At 45.8% G+C, this 22,746-nt stretch overlaps 1 protein-coding gene across 1 annotated transcript in view; it reads left to right on the plus strand.

Annotated features, from left to right (window-relative positions):
• Positions 1 to 21,516, plus strand: part of LOC135394458 (UPF0462 protein C4orf33 homolog) — a 62,657-nt gene extending 41,141 nt beyond the window's left edge. The window contains exons 3-7 of the mRNA XM_064625195.1: positions 3,793 to 3,977; positions 8,309 to 8,366; positions 8,454 to 8,505; positions 11,291 to 11,481; positions 21,308 to 21,516. Of these exons, the coding sequence (XP_064481265.1) occupies positions 3,793 to 3,977; positions 8,309 to 8,366; positions 8,454 to 8,505; positions 11,291 to 11,481; positions 21,308 to 21,440 (619 nt within the window). The 3' untranslated portion in view covers positions 21,441 to 21,516. The remainder of the gene's footprint in view (positions 1 to 3,792; positions 3,978 to 8,308; positions 8,367 to 8,453; positions 8,506 to 11,290; positions 11,482 to 21,307) is intronic.
• The last annotated feature ends 1,230 nt before the right edge of the window (positions 21,517 to 22,746 follow it).

Genomic DNA, 22,746 nt, shown 5'->3' on the forward strand with positions numbered 1-22,746 from the left:
GTTTGAATTTTCCTGTTGTAGTGCCTAGTGTGTATAGCGAAGCTACGTGAAGGTATGAATCATCTTGTATGTGTTTGTAGCTTAGAGTGTGTGTGAACACACCTCTTACTTGAGCTCTTAAGCGATAGGCCGTCCTGTATTACACCAGGCCTGAAAGTTTTCAAGAAAAAGTTTGTGGTTTTGTCTCGTTTGAGTTCTTTAGTTGTTAACGTCGTCCTTCAGTCAACGCACATGTGGTTCAGACAACGGCTGGTTTGGCCTAAAGATAATGATTGGCGAAACATATCATTGAGTGCTTGTGAGCCAATTTCGTCAGACATCGCAACTATTGTGGTCTGTAAAGACCTTGAACCCTTCGTACTGTATCTGTGACCATTTAAAATACGAGGGAGGATCAAAAAGTAATGCCTCCATGTCTGTACTTTCCCGTGTACTGAAGTGTCCGGAAGGGTTCGTGTACAGTGGTATAGGGTTGCTCCATCATTACAAACATTTTTTGGTGTAAATGGCTTGTCCCATGGCGCACACCTTTTTGGTGTTGCCTTTACAACCGAATGAAGGATGTTTTCTAAAACACCCTTTAATTAGGTGTATTCGTCATAAGACACTCTTATTATGGGCGTTTGAAAACAAAAACACCCTTAAAAGGGGAGTATTCTTTTGAAAACATCTTTTAAGATGGAGTTGTTTTCTGGCAAATACTCCCACTCAAACATAGTACAAGATCCCGCGGCAGCAAGCCGAGACATACAGTTCGACGTTCTTGCTTCTATGGCAAGCATCACCCTGAACACGGCAGACTTCCAGCCGTGGTTCCATTGTATACAGCCTAAATCGGAGCTCAATGCGTCACAGGCACGCCTCATTAGCTTGGTAACACTGTGGGACCGGCGTCAGTACCGAAGTAGCCTATATTGGCGTACCGGATGGATTATATACTGAAATACAATTTTTGGGGCACGTTCGTTAAGTGTAGTGGGGCGGAAAACGTTTGTAGCGGTGACGGGAATGCGTTTTTGCAATTAACAGGTACGCTTGCCAACGACACAAAGATACCAGCTAAATTCGACATCCTTCGCTGTCAAATACTGTGTTTTAAACTCAGGTTTTCTTCTATAATGTGATTACTTGCTGAGCGGAGCTGTGAACCCTCTCTTTCTTTCTCTGTTGTTCTTTTTTTCTCTTTTGGGTTGGGAATAGCAAGTCGGCCTTGGCCTGTCTGACCTTTCCCCCTCTCTCTATCTTTAATAAACATATCCCCCCCCCGGCATAATTTTTCATTCACGAATTAAAACACCATTTTTAACACGATATTCCCAGTTCAAATGGGGTGTAAAAAAAGTGCATTGACGTAAACACCTCTTTCAACACCTCGCTTTACACACTTAATGATCGACATTGGATAAAATGTGGTGTATGTCGATATTACACCTTTAGTAATGCTCTTCTTGCACCCTTTGCTTCAGTCTGCAGTATAGAAAATGGTGTTTCTATAAGAATACACCTGTTTTGAGCGAATAAAGATGTAAAATAATTTACTGTGCGCGACTCATTACGCCCAGCCTGCCTTTCCAAGCGGGAAGTCCAACCGCTTAGTAGTTTTTACCCACGGGTCCCTTTCACTTTCACACTTTTGTACATACGATCCAGTCAAAATATATCCCTCATTGCTGGTTATGAGCTATGTCCTGTGCACTTCATGTTTTGTCTTCCTTCATGTTCGTTTACCTTCCCTCAAATCAAGCAAATGTTACGTACCTTATTCGAATACTAGTACACTTACTTACGAAGTGCAGGGTTCCAGGTTTACGAATTAGTCGAGATTACGATAATATTCGCACTCGGGAATTTTCCTGATAATTCGAGCTGCGATATTTTCTTGCGCTGCCGTTTTCCAGCATCTAGCTCAATCGCATATGATTACATTTATAGGGCCCAAACGAACAAAAAGCTAGTATGCATCCGACAACAACAATAAGTAAATGTAGTGGCGATGAATGAAGGTTACACGATCCCATAGTTTCACTGTCTATGAGGGAGCGCCAGGTTGGGACGGTGTCCGCGATCAGGAACCCCGCCAGTGCAGCAGAGCATGAGCCATCAACATCATCATATACCATGTTCATCTAGCTCCTGTTCGTCTAAATTCTCTGCCACCATTAACTTTATCTTGGCCTTCACGTCTACATTAACATCTTTCTTCTGTTGCTCGCCTGACCTGACCAAGTGGTCCAGACTTTGGAAGAGGAGCGACTTGACGACTACGAAGGGACGGACGTAATTCCTTTGGATGAGACGCACTCCTAATTCCGTCGTTCATCCGAGTGCCTCATCGTTGCTATGCTGCTTAACAATCTAGAGAAGCAAAAGCGCACGAATACTGTGTTTTATTTAAACTTTCTTTGTGTTTCATGTATCACCGAAGCACTGAAGGTATAAAGGAACCCATTATTTTCAACATTGTTTCAATCGGAGGAGTAGCAGTTTTGTAGGCATACGCATGAGCTCATGCCCACCGAAGCAAAAGACATATTTCAATGGCTGGCGAGAGAAATTACGGGCCCTGGGAATGGGTCATGTCCGGTAGTAGTTTATCCAAAATTGCAAACTTGGGGGGGGGGGGAGCAAAAAAAATTGGGGCGGGGTCATTACAGCTATGTCGTAAAGAAAAAGAAATTGGGGGTGTCCCAAAAATTGGGGGGTCTGGATACTGGTCTGTCACTGTAATAACCGTGCTACCTACTGGCGTCTCGATAATGCAGTGCAAGTATTTCTTCTTGTTATTTCTTTTTTATTATCCTTAGTATTTCTTATTATCGTTTGTGTATAACCTCAAGAAGTGCATCCTCTTGCACGAAAGTTCTCGTTCGAATACGCCTTAGTAGCTCCTAACTGTTTTTAACATTATTATTTCTTCTTTATATGATTATCACATGCCTTGGGGCCCCGGAGCGCCATCTCCGGCTGCCCCGCCCTCTCGCCGGCCCTGCTCACGCATTCCCTTTGGACTTACGTACATTTATACATAATAATATGCGAGGTGTGCAAGGCTAGATCGTTAGTAGTGTAGTCTCGTTCAAGCTTTATATGAAGTATCGAAGACATTAGGCAGTTTTATAGATCAGAAGGTGTTCACCATGTGCATTCCGAAAACAAACATGATAGCAATACAATCACCTCATTCCTTTGAAGTGCCTGAGCCTAGAGTCACTAAATAAGCTACACTTCAGAGTATCGACACTGAGTTCCAAGAGGGAGCATGCGCCATCTTGTTTCCGCACCACGCTACCCACGCGCACTGCGCACTTTAGCGCACGACGCCATCTATCGTGCGCGGGTGAAGTGTTCCTTTCGTTTACAAGCAGTTGACAGCCTTGAGCTCACCTTGACATCTTCTGGACGCTCTGGCGGACAGTACATCGATTATCGCACAACAATCATACACGCTTCTCTATCCCACAGGGAGCATTACACTAGCCGTCTTTGATCCTCAACTGGGGATTGTACCGATGTGGAGCCGAAACAAGATAGCGCTCCTGCTTTCCCTTGGACCTCAGTGTCCATACTCTGAAGCGAAGCTTATTTAGTGACTCTCGCTGAGATCACATTGCTGATCTTTTGATGCTTTTTGGTGTAGTTTTCGTAGTGTACTTCCAAACTATACCAGAGCTCCCTATTATGCATTACTTTTGTAGCCCAGTTAGTCTTCACCGTATTCTGGTGACCTGAGGGTTGTCTGGTACCAAAGCTATGGTTCTTTTCGGATTCATTCTTTGCGTTCGTGTTTTGCAGTGTAAGCTTTGAGATCCAGACGACATGGGACAGCCTGCCCGTGAACCACACTCCAGTGCGTCTAGTTATATATCAAGAAAAAAATGGCAGCATTCCAGTGAACGTGTACGCTCCATTTTTCAACGACAGTCCTGTTCCTACAGGGCCAGCTGGGCAGCCATTCTTTAGACTGTGGGATTACGAAGGTAATGTATTCTTCACTGGCACTGTCAAGTTATTTATTATTGCTATTATTATGTTATGTTGCAACGACATCTGCTACCGGTTAAAACGATATAGGCGAGTTAGTTCGATTTAAAAAAATAGTAATATTGCTATGGAAAGCCAGCGCGTATGAATGTTTTCACAGATATGTGTCACAACACCCATAATATTTGTTCATTAACTAAACTGGACTCTCGTTCTACGTTCACAATCTTCATACGTTCTGGTTCTGCCCTTCTCCTTCGAAGGTCGCGGGTTCGATACGCGACCGAGGCCAACAATTCAACGACACTATACGAGCTGCTGGAGCACGCCGTCTTTCGCAGTTAAACAGCGGTTGTGTTTAAATTGTAGTTAGACAAATAGGTTGCGTGTTCGCTGTCAAAGCATCATTGCAAGTGCCCTCGGTCGTATGTTTCGTCTGTATTGCTATTTTTAAGCCCTTTCACACCAGTAGAATAGTATGGAAGACTCCCTGGCTCTAGCTCTACCCCATTTCATACCACGACAAGTCATACCAGACAACTCATACCACGAGCAGTTTGCATAAAACAAAGGAACAGGAACATTAAACAGGAACGAACTCACGGTGAGTTCGGTCTCTTTGGGTAAAGTCTCAGATTTGAGAACGAGACGATCGCACAAATAATTTTGAGACCGTCCTCGTCTCATATACTCACGTGAGATCGAACATGAGATCGACAGCACGGCAAATGGCGAGCGGAAATTACGTCATGTGCTCAACCGTTCTGTGCCATGAATGAGAGAGATGCTCCGTATACAGTCATGCAGTTGAAAGCAGTAGCATTAGCTAGGTTTAGAGAATCGTTTTCGATCAAGCCGTTCGCGAATGGCACTGCGGAGAGACAATGAGAAGAGGGAGTGATTCAGAATGGAATTATCTGTATTCTCTGTATGTATTTGTCCTGTGGTGAGGCCTCTCGCACATGCGCAATGGTCTCGAGACGTGCCATCAAGAGTTCTGATGCGTGAAGTGGACCCTGACTTTGGCTTCACCATGCCTTCTCGTGTGCCTCGCCATTTTGCGTCGCTGATACACAGGCTTCGTCTTGGGGTTGCATTCACCCCCCATTTCAAGCATCTGATCGGCCGCTCTGACTCGATGCTCTGCTCTCGCTGTGCTGTTTTGGCGGATACCAAGCATGTGCTCCTCGACTGGCATCTATACACCTCCCAAAGAGCTGCTCTACAGTGTCGCCTGCAGTCGATCACGGCCGCAGCATTCTCATTGGCAACCATTCTCGGCCCTTGGTCTAACCAGACTGACCATCGGCAAGTTCTTGAGTATTTCAAGATTTTTCTCCGGCACACTGGTCTCCTCTCTGATCTGCCTGCGTACCTGTGTGCTGTGTGTGTGTTTTTGTGTGCTGTGGTTTTGCCTACCGTTCTGATGTCTTACTGACTCCACTGACTATCCCTATTTAGCATCGTTCATCACCTCATCATCAGGACACATCACATCCTGCTCCATTATGCCTTGGGGTAGTGGGCCGCACCTTACGTGGCGAATTTCCCCATTCATTATCATTAACTTATTTGTTGTTGTTTGTTGTCCTTTCTGTGTTGTTCCAGCCTCAGAACATCAGTTGTCTCAAGGAATTCTCTGGTTCGCGAACCACTTTAGTGAAAACGATATATTGAAACTCCTCGTTTTGGCAACCGTTATCTTGAATGTGTCACGGTCTACTAAAAGTCCACGTTGCTGAGCCAGAAGAGATTTAGATTGTGCCTAAAGTTTCATCTCGCATAATTTCACACAAGGAACCGGTATTGAATCGGTACGTCTGCTCACGAACCTATATTTGAATCAATACATTTGTCGTCCCGGAGCTGAATCGGAATCGAACCTTTATCTCTGAACCCGAACCTTTACCGGACTGATAAAATTTTCTCTTCGACACTCTGAGTCTGCTGCGTCGCGTTCCTCGCGCACTTCTTGGGTCATTGATGCCAAACGTCCCAGAGGTGACGCTCGACCCTCGTCGATTTTGTTATAAAAATTCATGGAATGACCCTCTTAGCTTTGCGAGTTTGCGTTTGCTCCGTCATCGTCAGCGCTATTCGCCTCGAGATCGAACTGTAGGTGGCGCTGCGACGGATGGCCTAGTGAGGATACGGCATGATCGGACGCAGCGGGCTCTGGCTTTTCTACGCAGATATCGCAGTGTTTCTGGATGAAATGCTGCTGTCAGTGCCTCACATATTGCGGATGTGTTGAAATGCGATACTTAGAACGCTGATAAGGTGTGAAGGTTGACAAATATTGCTGCACTGCGAAACGCTGAAGTCGCGAAGTTGTGAAAAGAAAATATCCTGTGTGCTTTTTAAGGGAAACACTGCCTCCTTTGTTCCAAGCGTGATTTTGTTTTAGTCTTTTGCTGCTCTCGCTCGAATATTTATTCGTTGCTTGTGTATTGCTGTCTTTCCCTGTACCTTTTTATCTTACGTTGAGACAACAAGGATTAAAAAAAAAGACTCACTCAAAATTCCTGTCTCCACTGATCTAAATGTACAATGTACTCATCAACAATAACAATGAATCTAAATGTACAAATGTGCAAGAATGTAACATAAGGGCAGAATAGCCCAGTAAGCATTGAAGCTCCTCGCTACAATTTTTGCAATTTTGCGTCGAGGGAGTACAGGAGAGGTTCGAGGTTTGATTCGTCTCCTGGGCGGGCATTCACTAAATGGTGCTAAAATATGTTACGAGATGACCACACCTTTGTTGTAGACTTGACTTTGGGGTGCTACCGGTCATGTAATAACTACATATAAACTAAATTTTTTTCTACCCATCTACATATAAACTAAGTTTTTGGTTCCAGCGGCAGGTGTATATTCTTAAACACGCTGTTGCACACGTGCTTCGTACCCCAAAAAACACGCCTGTTTTACATATTACGTTCAGGGGTGGTGATAGTATTTTACCTTGAATGCGTGCGTTCCAATGATTACGTATGTGAAATATAAAAGTCTAGTCTGTCATACGGTTAGATGAAATGAGATGAAAGCTTGATATTCACACATTTGAAAACACCCGTGTCATAAATATATATATTCATGCATTCATATATTTCATATATTAATACATTCTATACAACTTGTGTCTAGCGCGTGCAGAATATCCTAACTGAGCATTGTGAAGTAACTAAGAACAGCTAGCACAGAAACCATTCTATAAATAACTGTGACATAGTTTTATACTTATAATAAAAAAAACTGTTACAACATTGACCTTAGCTCTTAGTACATTTTATGTGACACACAGAACCGCAGTGACAAATATAATATAGCAAAGGCCGAGTGGAATCCGCATACTGGAACATATGCACGTTCTGTAGTTTTCTTCCCTGCTAAGCACGCTGGTGCAAAGAACTAGAAAAGTTCAAAAAAGTTTTCCACAAAGTCATTTTCACTCATTTTGAAGCGATTTGAAAAGCGCAAATGTTCAGAAATTGAGCCTTTCAAGCACGTTTTCGAGCACGATGACCACAGCGAAAGCACCGGCTCAAGCCGCGCATCCCCACTAAAGGTAGTTCACAGAGCAGCCGCATGGTGGCGACGCTGTTCGATCTCGAGGCGAGCGCTATATATGCCAGAAGGCGTTCAATGGCCATGCTGCAAGTTGGGAAGAGAGAAAGCCGCGACTCGTTCTATCAGTATATTAGGATACTGCGTTGCGGCTTCCACTCTCGCTGTTCAGATGACGTGCGCACTTTGTTAGCCGCACCATTGTAAAGAGTCTGGCACGACAATGGCCACATGCGCACCGCCCACGCTTTATTTCCCTCTCTCTGCGCTACGAATGAATACCGTGCCGGCCAGTGTGTGTGTGTGTGTGTGTGTGTGTGTGTGCGTGTGTGTTTTGCAGGTGTTGTGATGTCATGTGTGTGCGATATCATTGGTGTCGTCCACTGTACCATGTCATGGTGTGACGTCATGGCGCGGTGACGTTATTTCGTCTCTGCTGCACTCGCCATAATCACAGATAACGCCACAAAACCTCCCTGATGCAGCTGTCACTGTCAAAAATACCAAGGAAAAAAAACGGACCGGGAATACACGGAATGGGAAGTCACGTTGAAGTTTGTCCATGTATTTCATAGTTGTGTACGTTAACTGTAGCGCTTTAACGCCACCGGGTTTTGTGGCACCTGACGCGCTGTGTTACGTGTGTTACGGTGCCAGTGTTAAATATTGACCCGACTTCAGGTGTGCAAATTGTCAGTACAATTATACCCAATGAGCCGTACACCATCCAAACATTTTCTTTCATGCACTTCCATAGTTGTGGAGCTGTTCCTTCTTGGCAACAATGATCGCTATCTGGAGATTGAGCTCTCCCCGTAAGTTGCATTCGTTTGGTTTAGAAAAATAATTGTACTTGATTTTTGAATCTACGTGTTAATGTTGCTTTGACATACATTTTGCAGGTATGGCCAACATTTGGTTTTGCTGCTCGATGGTGAAAATAAAGCAATCAAAGTACGTAGTGACACTTAATATGGATACAGCAAGTCGAACTGCGATGCGATAACATTGCTTTTTCATGTGCGCGTGTAGCTATCGTCTACAATTTGACGGTAGCCCTCTTGAGACGGGGTGTCACCCAAACTAAAGTATATCAGCGATAGTTCATGTCGCCACAAAGTTACCTGCCAAAACGCTACCCTATTTTCTACGAACAACAACTGCGGTCGGCTCTCGATTTTCAGCTATAATGTATGTCTCGTGAAGAAGCTGGTGCAACAGACACATAAAGTTGCTCGTGAACACTCATTCAGAAGCGCTTTTTCTTTGATCCTGAACGTAATTGTATGGCGTCTGGAGCTGCTAGGCATCCCGGTCTATTCGCGGAATAAACGAACGAGTATGGCGCGAGAACGAGACACCGAAGCTGACGATGGCTATGAGTTTCGTGTCGATGTCACGGCTTCCCCGGGCTGAAGGGGTGACGAGCGAGGGAATACGCATTTTCTCCTAAGAAGAGATGACCCACTGACGTGGTCCGATGCCTCTTCGGCGACTGGTCAACGAGTTCTAGTACATAGTTAACACTTTAAATCCAACGTACGACATGGTAGGGCCTTATATGTAGCGGTCGTAGCTTCCTAGCTTCATAGCATAACGGCGTAGCTTCTGGCACGGGCGAGGTTCAAGACTGAATGTGTTAGGTGTGGCAGAAAACGAGGTTTAGCTTTGGCTTGTGGGTCGAAGGTGCTAAAACGAGTCGGCCAAAGGTGCTAAAACGAGTCGGCCAAAACACTCAACGGCCTTTTGTCGGCCCTCCTCGGTGCAAGATGTAACGCCGAACAAAATAGTGTTGTGGTCTGTGTCATGCATGTACAGGAACAAGGTGTCAGGGTTGCACGGCGTTTCACAGCCGGCTTGTTCGCAGAGCGGTAGCAAAGGTGATGTAAGGGAGAACCCCAATGCCCATGACTGAGGAGGTGTGTAGTAAGTGAGCATGTCGGCGAGGGTATGGTTATGCCGCTCGTAAGCTCACTCGTTTGTACGTTATATGCAGATATCGTTTTGTGGACCACCGAGAAGGTACCAAATGCATGTTGCAGTAACGTTCCCAACGAGGAACGTCCGCGATCGCTATCAGTCACCTGGGGCGCATCATGAGGAAGACGCGCGTGGAGGCTGCTTGTAAAGAGCTGAGCCATTTCTTCCGATGAGCCAGATGACAGTGCTGCGAACTCGACGCACCGACTCCTCTGATCTAGAACCGTGATAACCAATCGACTACCAGGAGCAGTTATATGTGGAAAAGTCCGAAGTGACGAATGCCGATCATTTCAAATAGATGAGGAGGGAGGGGGGTCAAGAGGGTGTAATCGTTGCTGACTAATAAGACACATTCATTGGCATAACCGGGCGCACTACAGCACAGGGTAAGGTGCATGCAAGGTGCATGATCTGAAGAAGCCTAAGCATTTATCATTCGTATGGTTAGGCCAGGAGGGTGCGTAGCACCTGTTGAAGGGTGCTTTCAGAGAAAGCCAAGAGAAGGCTGTTAGATCGCCTAGGCGTCATCATTTACTCGCGTTCGCCAGAAGAGGTCGTCTGATAAAGCGAAGCTCTTGCTCCTATTACGTCTCGTTCTGGAGATGGGTTAATGCCGTCATGGAGGAAATAAACTATAAGGGGTTCGCTTACCTTCATGGGAGCGATAGGCCTGCACTGACCGGACTGTGCACAACATAATCGTACTCACTTCCCTGTACACGCCTCCACTGAGACAGGGAAGTCCCATTTCCCGATTGTAATAGCAACAACGGTGAAACGTTTTGTTGGACTTCATTAGATTTGAATGTTTAGGATTGGTCTAGGTGGATCAGTTGGCAGCGTGTCCGCCTACAGATCCCAAGGTATCTGTTCAAACCCAGCCGAGGACGCCAGCAATTTGGTTGCAGGGTACAAGTTGCTTAGACACGCGTGACGCGCTTCCGCGTGGGACGCTAAATACGGTGTGCGATGTGCTGAGCTTACGCAGCTCTTTAAAGAATTATCAGGTAGACAATATCAATCCGCAGATCGACCACTGTGGCGTCGCTCATGATCACGGTTATCTCACGACGTTAAGCCACGAATTATACCCGTGACACACGAGAAACCTAAACGCCTTTCGACAGTAGACACTTTTCGAACGGCGTTTGCTTTCCAGACGACAAAGGAGATACTCCCTTTCGCTAGCGGGCCTTTGCGGAAGAGGAGATTGCTTAGGCCCAGCGGCAGCCCGCAGGCGGTTTCCACACATGTGTCCCGCATGTGGGTACGGGCCCTGAGACCATGACAATTGAAATTAAGAATATGTGACTTGAGGATTTTGCGTATGAAGTTAGCGAGCCATTTTGCAGATAATTTAATAATTGCAGCTTATAAACACCTCGCGAAGGCTTGTGAGTGCCGTACTCTCGGGCTACATTTCAGATGGCGCTACTGAGCAAAAGGAAGAGAGACGCTGTCGTGTGGCGCCGGCGCGAACTCCTTTTAGCAAGGTGTCCTTCAAAGCGGTAAAGGACTCCCACTTCAAAGGAGTTCTAGCTAACCCGTGTGTCAGGGGTATTAGTTATCAATGCTTACGACTCATGTCGCAAACTGTGAAGGTAAAGTACGTTCAGTCACGTTCATATCGAACACCTGTGTATAAGTATATCTAAGAACAAGTATATTTGCTTAACCACCTCGGCGACCACAGACAAAAAATGAAGAAAAAACTTAGGCTAGCCACCCTGGACTTAAAATATTGTTTCACACGCAGCACTCCTTGCCTCTGAAATACCGGGCCATCATCGACGGGGATACCTGGCACGGAGAGGCCCTCGTTCCCGTCTCGTACTTACCACCGGTCCCGAGCCGTATGAATGCATATGCTATACACGGCTCGGGCGAAGCACGGACCTATGAAGCTTTATTTCCAGTGCCTCATCGTGCCTACGTGAAACCTGACTTGTACGTATGTTTTCAGAGTTAGTGAAAAACTTTAGAAATCTTCGCGATGCTTTGCGCCAGAGTCGTAGCGAGGCAAGTCTGCGCCCAGGGCAGAGTAAATGTGAGGCGCCCCCACCCCTCACCCACTGCCGTCAGAAGCCCTGTAAACAAAGAAATGAAAACGCTTATTTGCCCTGCCAAGATCGTAAATTCAAATTTTCTTCGTTCCCGCTTTATCCTGTCCAACCAAACTGCCAGGGCCTGCCGTTTGGCGCCCTCTCTCGCGAGGGCGCCCGGGGCGGCTGCCCCTCTCCGCCCCCCCCCCCCCCCCCGTCGCTACGGCTCTGCTTTGCACCGTCAAACATGGCGTAGATTTTTATGGTTTTGCCGAAAGACAAGGACTACAAACTATGAAACATCTCAAAACTATTTTAATGCGTGACCTGAGGGTATAGTTCCTGTGACACAAGGAAAACTACTGCTTCAGTAGTTTTTCATTCTCCCGTGCAACGCGGTAAGACTGCGATTTTTGCGAAAATTTCGGGGTTGTCAGTCGACAACTCTACCCCATTGCTTCCCCACATCACCACCAGCAATAGGGTAGTGTATCGCCCCTGGTGAGGAAACTTCCCACCCATCATCTTACAATAAAGTTGTTGTTGAACAATAAGCAGGCGCTCCTTTTAACGGGTGCAGATTTTTTTTTATTAACTATAACTAAGGGAGCAGCACAGATATAGTTCTTCCAGGTGGGTTATGGGTGCGTGAGGCAGACATTGCGTGCAAGAGAGTATGTACCTAACTAGAATATGTTCAACTTAAAGGACGGTCTCGTACCCCCCGCCCCTCTCATGAAGTGTGCCATTCGATGCCTTTTGTTGAAAATGGACTACCGCAAATTTACCCGACAAAGCACGTCACGGTTATTAAATAACCGAATTAAATTGGTAAACATTGCAGGGCATGCCGCGATCTGTGTTGTCAACAATAAGAACAGCTACGTCGCCCTGCGGGAAAGTCCATGATAGGGTACAGAAATCGTCTGCTTTTGCGCGCGCCAGTGTACCGGCGTGAGCAGACGACTTTCAGAAGTGACTCGGGGACCGCGGCAACTCTCGTACATTTTCTTTCAGTTCTCCGGCGAAAAACGCACGTTCTAAGAAGTGACCCACATGGTGGTTTAGAACAACTATGTTAATCCTCAAAGACAAGTTAAAAGTAGCAGGACGACCCCACCCAGACTCACAAATCTGAAGTCGCCGGCCATCGGCGCGCGGTCGCATTACTGCTCCAACCAAAAATATATTACGCGCGCTTCCATTACACTCCCCGTTGCTCACTGATCATGCTTCGAAATGAAGTGTCGCTGACGACGTGCATGGAGAAGGAGTGCGTGTTTATTTAAAAATCGCATTAAATACTCGCGGAAAGAAAACACGTGACTTAGCTTCCACGTATCCGATTATGCGCCACATTATCGGAGACCCCACAGTCAATGCACAGGCTACATTCTCCGCTCGCGGAGATACATGTCTGAGTGTCCCCATTTCAAGAGCAAATGGGATGACTCAACAAAAGGTCCTTCTGCAGGTTACAATTGCCGTGACAACGGCGACGTACCCGCAGGCGACGTCATGCGTGATGTTGCATGAGAGTGAAGCGCAGGTTTCGTCGTCTGCCATTACGGCAGGTTTGGACAAATTCATCGAAAACGTCTTGGTCGTTCTGATTAAACCTTGACGATAGTAGTAAGTGATGGACTCTCACAGCCCACAACTGGCCTTAAACATGATTTTATTAGCAATTAGAGCAATTTGGGACCCCCCACAGTAATTAGGATCATCAAGTGAGTCATCACACTAATTGGGGAGCATCTAACTCGTGTTCAGGCCAGTTGTGGGCAATGAGACTCCATAAAAAATAAAAATAGGTAGAAAGTAAATAGTAGAAACTAAATTGATAGAAATAGAGTGCAGAGAAGCAGATTAGTTGAAGATCAACGGTGCCATGTTGAAGAAAGCGGTCCGGAACGGCCGCTGATCATCGCTGGGCGACGGATCACAGAGGCAGGTTGTAAAGCATCACAGCTGTGACCACCTGTTCTGGACATACTGTGACGTCAGCTGTGATGTCATCATGGCATGTCTGGTTAGGACATCTCTGGACATGCAAGGAGAAAAACATTCATAATACAGAGGCTGTGAAAGCAAGAGTAAATATTCTAACCATCAATAGCTAACAACAAAAAGAATTAGTTACACAACAAATGAGCCCACCACAACAGCAGTCACGGGAAGCGCAGAAGTATGCGACTGCTCCATCTGACAGCCAGGCACAGAACTGAATCGTAATGCTTTTTTCTCCTCTATAAAGTCACGTATCTGCACCCCCTAGTGGTTACTTTCTCAACTAACTTCATGACAAAATTATTAAGAATCACGCCAGTGCTACTCTTGTTCCCAAGGCAGCTTTTACGGAAGATAGAAAATGGCGGGGATGCCCGGACAACAGCAACCAGCGCCCGACATGCACGGGCATGTAAGCCGCAAACAAAGCGGGGACAAAGTTACCACGTGCGAAAGAATTAGTTACACTACAAATCAGCCCACCACAAAGGCAGTCTCAGCAGCGCAGAACGATACGTCCATTCCATCCGAGAGCCTGGCACAGAACTGAATCGTAATGCTTTTTTCTCTTTTTTATAAAGTCACGCATCTGTCCCTCTTGCGGTTACTTTCTAAACTAATTTAATCGCAAAATAATTAAGAATTCTTCTAGCACTATTCCTATTCAAATTAAGGGTGCGGCACTAGCGTCATCATCAAGACAAGAACGATCAACATGAATCTTTCTCATCCAAAAAAGAAAAAAATACAAAGCTAGATGCATCAACAGAGGAAAGCATGCAGGTCGCGGCATGTCAGAACATTGGTCAACGAGCGTTGTAACACAAGGAAAGATTGCACGACTGCCTGGCAACAGAGGAAAGCAAACACAGAAAAACACTTGGACAGAGTGAAAAAGACACTCACCATACTCGGAGTATTTTCACGTACACTGCATTCCCTCACTGTAAATCCGCTCGGCACAAAATCCACCTGAACTGTCGAAGACCATTCACCAGTGACGAACCACACATCCGTACCCCGTCAGAGGCGAACGGAATCCCACCGAAGCTACGCTTCTCCACTAACGGCCAACCCAATTGTTGGGAACAGAATTCACGCGTCCACACCCGCCAGTGTCCAAGAGAGAAGTGAATCCTTGCGCCCTCTGCAGGCCTTGCTCATTGGTCGTGACGTCATCCTATTGCCTGTTTTTTTTTTCGCTAATGCCCACCCAACTACCCTGAACAAGGTCCACCAGAAACAATAGAGCCGCGGCATGACGTCATCACCGAGGCATGCAGCTGGATGGTTCAAGGACGCGTCAGAGGCAAACTGAATCCCACCGAAGCTATGCTTTTCCACTAACGGCCAACCCAATTGCTGGGAACAGAATTCACGCGTCCACACCCGCCAGTGTCCAAGAGAGAAGTGAATCCCTGCGCCCTCTGCAGGCCTTGCTCATTGGTCGTGACGTCATCCTATTGTCTGTTTTTTTTCCGCTAATGCCCACCCAACTACCCTGAACAAGGTCCACCAGAAACAATAGAGCCGCGGCATGACGTCATCACCCAGGCATGCAGCTGGATGGTTCAAGGACGCGTCAGAGGCAAACTGAATCCCACCGAAGCTATGCTTTTCCACTAACGGCCAACACAATTGTTAGGAACAGAATTCACGCGTCCACACTCGCCAGTGTCCAAGAGAGAAGTGAATCCCTGCGGCCTCTGCAGGCCTTGCTCATTGGTCGTGACGTCATCCTATTGCCTGTTTTTTTTTCGCTAATGCCCACCCAACTACCCTGAACAAGGTCCACCAGAAACAATAGAGCCGCGGCATGACGTCATCACCCAGGCATGCAGCTGGATGGTTCAAGGACGCGTCAGAGGCAAACTGAATCCCGCCGAAGCTATGCTTTTCCACTAACGGCCAACACAATTGTTAGGAACAGAATTCACGCGTCCACACTCGCCAGTGTCCAAGAGAGAAGTGAATCCCTGCGCCCTCTGCAGGCCTTGCTCAGTGGTCGTGACGTCATCCTATTGTCTGTTTTTTCCGCTAATGCCCACCCAACTACTCTGGACAAGGTCCACCTGAAACAATAGAGCCGCGGCATGACGTCATCACCCAGGCATGCAGCTGGATGGTTCAAGGACGCGTCAGAGGCAAACTGAATCCCACCGAAGCTATGCTTTTCCACTAACGGCCAACACAATTGTTAGGAACAGAATTCACGCGTCCACACCCGCCAGTGTCCAAGAGAGAAGTGAATCCCTGCGCCCTCTGCAGGCCTTGCTCATTGGTCGTGACGTCATCCTATTGTCTATTTTTTTCCATTAATGCCCAACCCAACTGCCCTGGACAAGGTCCACCTGAAACAAGAGAGCCGCTTCAAGACGTCATCACCCAGGCATGCAGCTGTACGCTTCAAGGACGCGTACGCTGTAGACAGGGGACCTGTTATTTATTGAATCACTATCCCAAGATTATTTCCTTTATTCTACTGTAATGATTGCATAGGAAACAGAAAAACTGTCTCAGAAAAGCACCACACATGAAAGGTGATCGTAGGAATTAAGCATTTCAATCCCAAAGTCTTACTAAATGAGACTTACGAATACAGGAAAGAACAAAATATCCTAACACCATCAATGGCTAAATACGACGACGAGCTCAACGAGACACCTCCGTCTCATCGGAGAGCCAGGCAGATAACTGAATAATGATGCTCTGTTCCTCCCGAATAAGGCCACACACCTGTCCCCCTTGCGGTTACTCTTTGAACTAATTGAATCGCAAAATGATTCAGAATCGTTCTAGCTCTACTCCCATTCAGGGCAGCACTATCGACATCGTCAAGACAAGAATGTTCCTCGTCAAAAAGAAAAAATATACAGAACTACATGTAGAAGGAAAGCATGACAGAACAGGTCCTTGCATGTTGGGGCATTGCTCAACAAGCACTGTCATACCAGGAAAAATCGCATGTTTGTCAGACAACAAGGGGGAAAAAGCGCAGAGAAACACTTGAGCACAGCAGAAAACCAGCATCAAACTATTTTTAATCACAGACACACACTCCTCTTGTTCAAAAACAATGCTCATCATAAATCCGTCCAAGATAAAGCACTCCATCGACCATCTTCCCATTTTTCTATTGCTACACTTTTTCTCCACTAACGGTCAATGCATTGCTACAGATACCTGAAACACTGCGTGACGTCATCACATCGTGTCTGAAGAAGGCAGTGGCAAAGACAAACCTTCCTATTATTTATTGAATCGCAAGATTATTTCTCCGACTCTTAATGATATTCAGTCTTTCATTAAAATTCAACAACAACAAAAAAGCACCGTGCATGAATCTTGATCTTCGCGATTTTCACTCAAAGGCTTATCATGGTACTTTCAGTCATTAGATTCACAATACAGTAAACTACCACTGCTCTTTAAAATAATAATTGTGACCCTGGAACACACAACATCATCACCAGGCTTATGTAATACATGACGCACAACCTTTTCTACGCTCATATACTCGTTATCTGAGGCTACACCTGCGAGCAACAAGGCGAAAGCCTGGGGGCAAAGTTCCATTCGCGCACGACAGAGCACAAGACAGAACGCCTTTACGGGAACAGATATATGATATGATTGCATTCCTACTATATTAATTATTTTCATTCTTGCTAGTTTAGAAAAACTATTACAAAACTATAATTTTAGGAGTCTTAAAATTCTACTTTCTATGGAAACTAGAATCGCCCTATTACTTGGATCACTATCAATCAAGCGCTCCAAGTTTTTCTCTCTCCCAATTTTAGCCTACCCGATCCTGTTATGCAGTGAAGCAGACTCTTATCCAAAATAATTAAAGGGGCACTAAACAGCTCGACGAACATTCTCCAGTTATTATGCTCTATGAGAAAACGTGGCTCACGACATCAAAATATGAAATTCATTTACTTCTAGCGAGCGTCTTTACCACGAAACAATGCCATTCAAAGAGCATAATCCCTGTGAGCCTCTCCTTCATCCTTGGAACGGAGACTCCCAGCACTCCCAGCCAATGACAGGCCCCACTGAGACAAGCGGCAGCTCGCGAAGGAACCGGTAGCGGGAGCATCTCGGTGACCTCGCGGAGCAATACAACACTGAAAACATAGTGCGCACATGAAATGCAGCATTGTGGGCTTTTGGTACCGTTTGATCTGGCTACCTTGGGATTGACAAGTGGCAAGACGTTTAGAATTCACCTAACTTCCCGATATTACAACAAAATCAATGTATAAGCGTCCGGCATTCTTAATGGTTGATGGTACGCGACGTCAAAATGACGTGTGGTTATTGTCGCCTGGGCATCGCAAGGCGGGGCATGGGTGCGAAAGAGTGAAGTGAATATTCAGTCGGTTTGGAGCCATTATTTAGTTTTTTTGCAACAACAATTTTTGGAAAACGTTCACCGTCAGCAGCGTATCACAACACATGAAAAAAAAAGTGCACCTTGTATACCTGTTCATTGCCCCTTTAATTTACACTGAGGGTGGTGTGCTAGGAATTGCTGTCCTGCACTCAGATGCAAGCATTTCTGCATGCAAACAGCTTACTTATTCAACATACCGAGCTCCTAATGACATCTATCAAACCCACTTCTGATGAATTCATCTTTACAAAGTGGCTTTCTTCTGCATAAAAGCAGTGAAATGAGGAAAGAGCAGCGAAAAATTGCGCGCACTTGTGCTGGAGTTGCTATGGCTTCAAAAACCGAAGCATACGCTAATAAACTAAGAAAAAGACACCCATTTCTGGTATCAGATAATTCTTGCATAATGCTACATACACAGCCGCATTGTCCCTTCGTAAAGAAAGCACAGGACAAGGGTGTACAAATTTCCTTAAGTGGGCAGGGAAAAGGCTTAAGACCTCACCGTACATCGCTACGAAACTCAACGGCTAACACAAGACGACAACAATAAGATACTAGCGGCGGGTAAAATTGCAACACTGCTAAACAAGTTCAGACATGCCATGATGACGTCACAAATCAAGAAAAAAAGCACACACACAGACAGCAGCTCAGGAATGCACAAGGAGACGTGCGTTATAGGAATTTCTACTCCACACTCTGATACCAGCATTTCTGCATAAATACCTCTAAATGCAAACAGCTTACTCCATCAACATACCGAGCAAAGTGAATACTGACACTCAACAACAAACAAAAAACGAACAAATTCAATTCTCATGAACTCTCTTTTGCCAAGCGGCTTTCTTCTGCTCTACCTGGATGCTGACTGTTTCCCCTCATCTACATTCTGAGTAAACGCAGTGAACGAAGAAAAGAGCCGCAAAAAATTACACGCATTTGTGTATGTGTCTAATAGCTGTAACTGCAAAAAACCGTAGCGCACGCTAATAAACTGAGAAAAAGGCTCTCACTTCTGCTATATCAGAAAATTATTGCATAATGCGATACACAAAGCTGCGTTGTCCCTGCGTAAAGAAAGCACAGGACAAAGGTATACACAAAACGAAGAGGGAAAATCGCTTCTACTGGGGCAGCATAATGCGATATACGGTGAGTTTTTACGGGTGAAAATTGCAAGGCATTGCTGAGGAATTACACACACACACATAGGACAGCGCATAGAGCACATGACGGGGAAAAGGCTTAACACGGAGCGCTCAGGAATAATCGCAGCGTTACCGCACATCGCTACGAAGCTCAACGGCTAACACTAGACGACAACAACAAGATAATGAAAAAATGGCTAGGAAGCAAGCGAGCTGGTGAAGATGATGATTAATGTCTCGGAGTTTTTACATTATGCAACAACACGATATTAGCGAAGGGTAGAAACTGCAGCAAGAAAGACACTACTGAACAAGTCTAGACATGCGACATCGAATGCGAAACACTGGTCATCGGGGAAAAGGCCTAAACCTGCGGCAGTAAATCATAGAGCATACACAAGTTCATTTTTCTGTTTCGAGTAAACTAAACGCGGTCTGCTTGGAAAACAACGCACAAATTTTCTTAGGGAGCAGAGAAATATAGGAATTTCTAATCCGTGCTCAGGTACAAGCGTTTTTGCTCAAATACCCATAACTGCAAAATTAAGCACTGCTTACTTCATCAACATATCGTGCACCCAACGAAATCTAACAAACAAACAGCCCCACTTCCACTGATAGAACACTATTCAGCTTTACCAAACAACAACAACTTTATTTTCGACCTTGGAGAGTGGGGAGTTTCATCGCCACAGGCGATACTCTACCCCATTGCTGGATGGAATGGGGGGAATAAAGTAACGAGCCCCTTCACAATAACGATCGAAGTCCGATGGTGTCCAGAAATGTCAGAAGAGCTTTCAGCTTTCAGCTTTACCAAGTACTTCGCAGCGCATCATAATCATAAGGAACAACAACAACTTTATTGTGAGATGATGAATGGAGAGTTTCATCGCCAGGGGCGATACTCTACCCCATTGCTGGTAGTGATGCGTGGAATGAAATAATGAGCGCGTAATGGTTCTCGTTCGTGTCCGCGCTGTCGCAGTAGTACGCCAATTCCGTGTGATCGGCATATGTGTCCGTTCCTGCGATATATTATTTATTGTGGACGCAGTTTTTCCCCCAAGGTTGATCATGTTCGTAGATCTAAGTTGTCGCATGCACAGCTGACACGTAACACGTTCAGTTTATTCGTGGGAAAATTTCTTCCGGTCTGTACGTCTTGGCGCGTCTTCGGAACTTAGTTCCTATTAACATCCTCATTGCAGTATATTACGCTCTAGTACATCCTCACATCTCATACGCTATTGAGATTTATTGTCTGACATACCGTACCATCATTAATCCACTGCTAATAGCGCAAAAACGGGCGCTTCGAATAATACTGTCGCATGGTCCTCAAGACTCCATCACTTATGCATTTCGCCTGTTAAGCATCCAAGATATCTATACCCTCATTAATTACAAGATTGTCTTTTCCTGCACTTGCTTCATCACAATCCCACCGATACACTTTCACTTCGCCAACACAGCACAAACTACTCCCTCAGGAGCGTGCCTGCAATCGCTGCTCCAACACGAAGAACAAACTATGGTCTCCACCAGGGGCGGATCTACGATTTTTCCGAAGGGGGGGGGGGGGGGTCCGCTATGGACAAGTGCCAGGTGCATGCTGGGTTTGGTCCATTGAAGCCTATATTCAAGTATGGAATTGAGGGGGGGTCAGGACATCCGGACTCCCCCCCCCTTAATCCGCCCTGGTCTCCACTCTCTTATTTACTTTGGTTCAAATATTAGGAATACATTGCCGCTCGATGTTAGAACTATTACCTGCTGTCGCTCATTTAAACTAAGAGCAAAACAATAAATTTTCAACGAGTAGAGGCACTAATACATCAAGAGGTCATCCAAGCGAGTTCTGATTCTTACTTATTGTCTTTTGTGTGTGCCTGCCCTGTTTTCTTTTCTTTTGGTGTTCTTTATAAGGCTGAAGTACCTTTGTTTATATTGATGTGCAATGGTCATAGGCTATGTAGTTGGTGTTGCCAAACAGGACAAATTACAATTTTCAGTGATTTATTGTGTACATGTTTTTTTTTGTTTTGTTTTTTTTTTTTTCACTGTGTTGCGGGCTTGCCCTTTCAGTCCCGATGTAACTGTGAAACAGAAAACTTCTCATGAATTAAATTTATCTTATCTAAAAAAAAAACATTCCCCCTTTTCAGTCACAGACTACAGTACTTCTCTCACGTGATGATGGAACCATTATTCAAGACGGACGTCTCAAACGTAACAGAAGTTTGGCAAAAGGCTTTAGAGGCGTACAAGCAGGGGCAGCAAGGGGACGCAACGGCGTAACTACGGTAAATCTGATTCTACGAGATACGCTGTGATTACAACGCTGCCGGGGGAATAATAAAGGTTTTGGTGGAACTCCGCGAGTCATGCGTCCATCACTAATTGCTTACGGGACAAAGCTTGAGAGCGAAAGATACTGTAAAAGAGATCCAGATAATAAAATGATCTGTTAATGACACAAACGAAGTCAATTTTCGAGTTTTTAAGGCTGGACTTGGATGGCTCTCCACATGATTGAGATTTTGGCAATGGATGTGCGAGTATGTTCCCACCGCTAGAAGCTCGAAGATGTGCCGTACGGATGCAGACCGTGGCTTCCCATAATTTGTCGCGAACTCAGCATACACGAGGCAGGTACCTCTCATCTTAACGGACATGCAAATTAGATGTCTTCGGAAGCTGCGGTCGGATTCACAAAGATCTCGTGCGACGGAATCTGTCGTAACTCCGTCGTACGGGAAAGTTACGAGGAAGTGTAGATTCACGAAGGGCGCGCGTTGCAAAATCTTCGCAGCTTACGGCGGAATCCTGCGAGAGCTCCCGAGCAGTCTTTCAAAGAAATATGGCGGCGTTATTTGGCAGCGGTGGATTTGGAGACGGCAAACAAAGACTCCGTAATACGCGCCAACGCATTGCACTTTGCCACAGAACCTTGGAGACCATCCCCGTTGTGACATTGAGGCACTTTTTTGCTTGGCAACCTTCAACAAATGCTTCAACTTTGTGCTCCGTAAAATCGGGTCGCAGGGATTTTTCAAGCATCCCCTACAGCCCGCTAAGACACCACCAACACCCCTTCAAATTGTCTGCAAGAAAGGCAAAAGAAGCCATAAAGGCAGCAAAACTGAGTGCCACACACCGCTTACAAAACACCCTGACCCACCCCCTCCCCGAGACGAACATACTGGGAATATATTTGCTGTGTCATCGAACGCGTTTCGCCTGCGATTGCATGGCATCCATAATGGCTACCGAAAGACCGAGAGCACGTGCAGTAACAAAACATTTGGGGACCAACAACTTCGTCTTCTTCTAATGGGACGACTCTTATAGGTGCGATTACAAATTTTTGTCATCGTTACCATAGCGAAAACATAGTCTTACACCCTTTGAGTGTTTCTGTCCGAGGTACACGTGACAGGAAGCGAGCAACTTCCTCTTCCTCGTCAAAGGGGGTACCCTCTCCACTACGATAGCTTTGTGAATCGCGCTTACGACGCAGTCGTACGCGCGTCGCAGGCTACGACGTCTTAGCGCATATTAGCGTAACTTACGATCGCGTTTGTGAATCCGACCCCTGTACCCG

The sequence above is a fragment of the Ornithodoros turicata genome, chromosome 5 (assembly GCF_037126465.1).
Source record: "Ornithodoros turicata isolate Travis chromosome 5, ASM3712646v1, whole genome shotgun sequence".
Lineage (NCBI taxonomy): Eukaryota > Metazoa > Arthropoda > Arachnida > Ixodida > Argasidae > Ornithodoros > Ornithodoros turicata.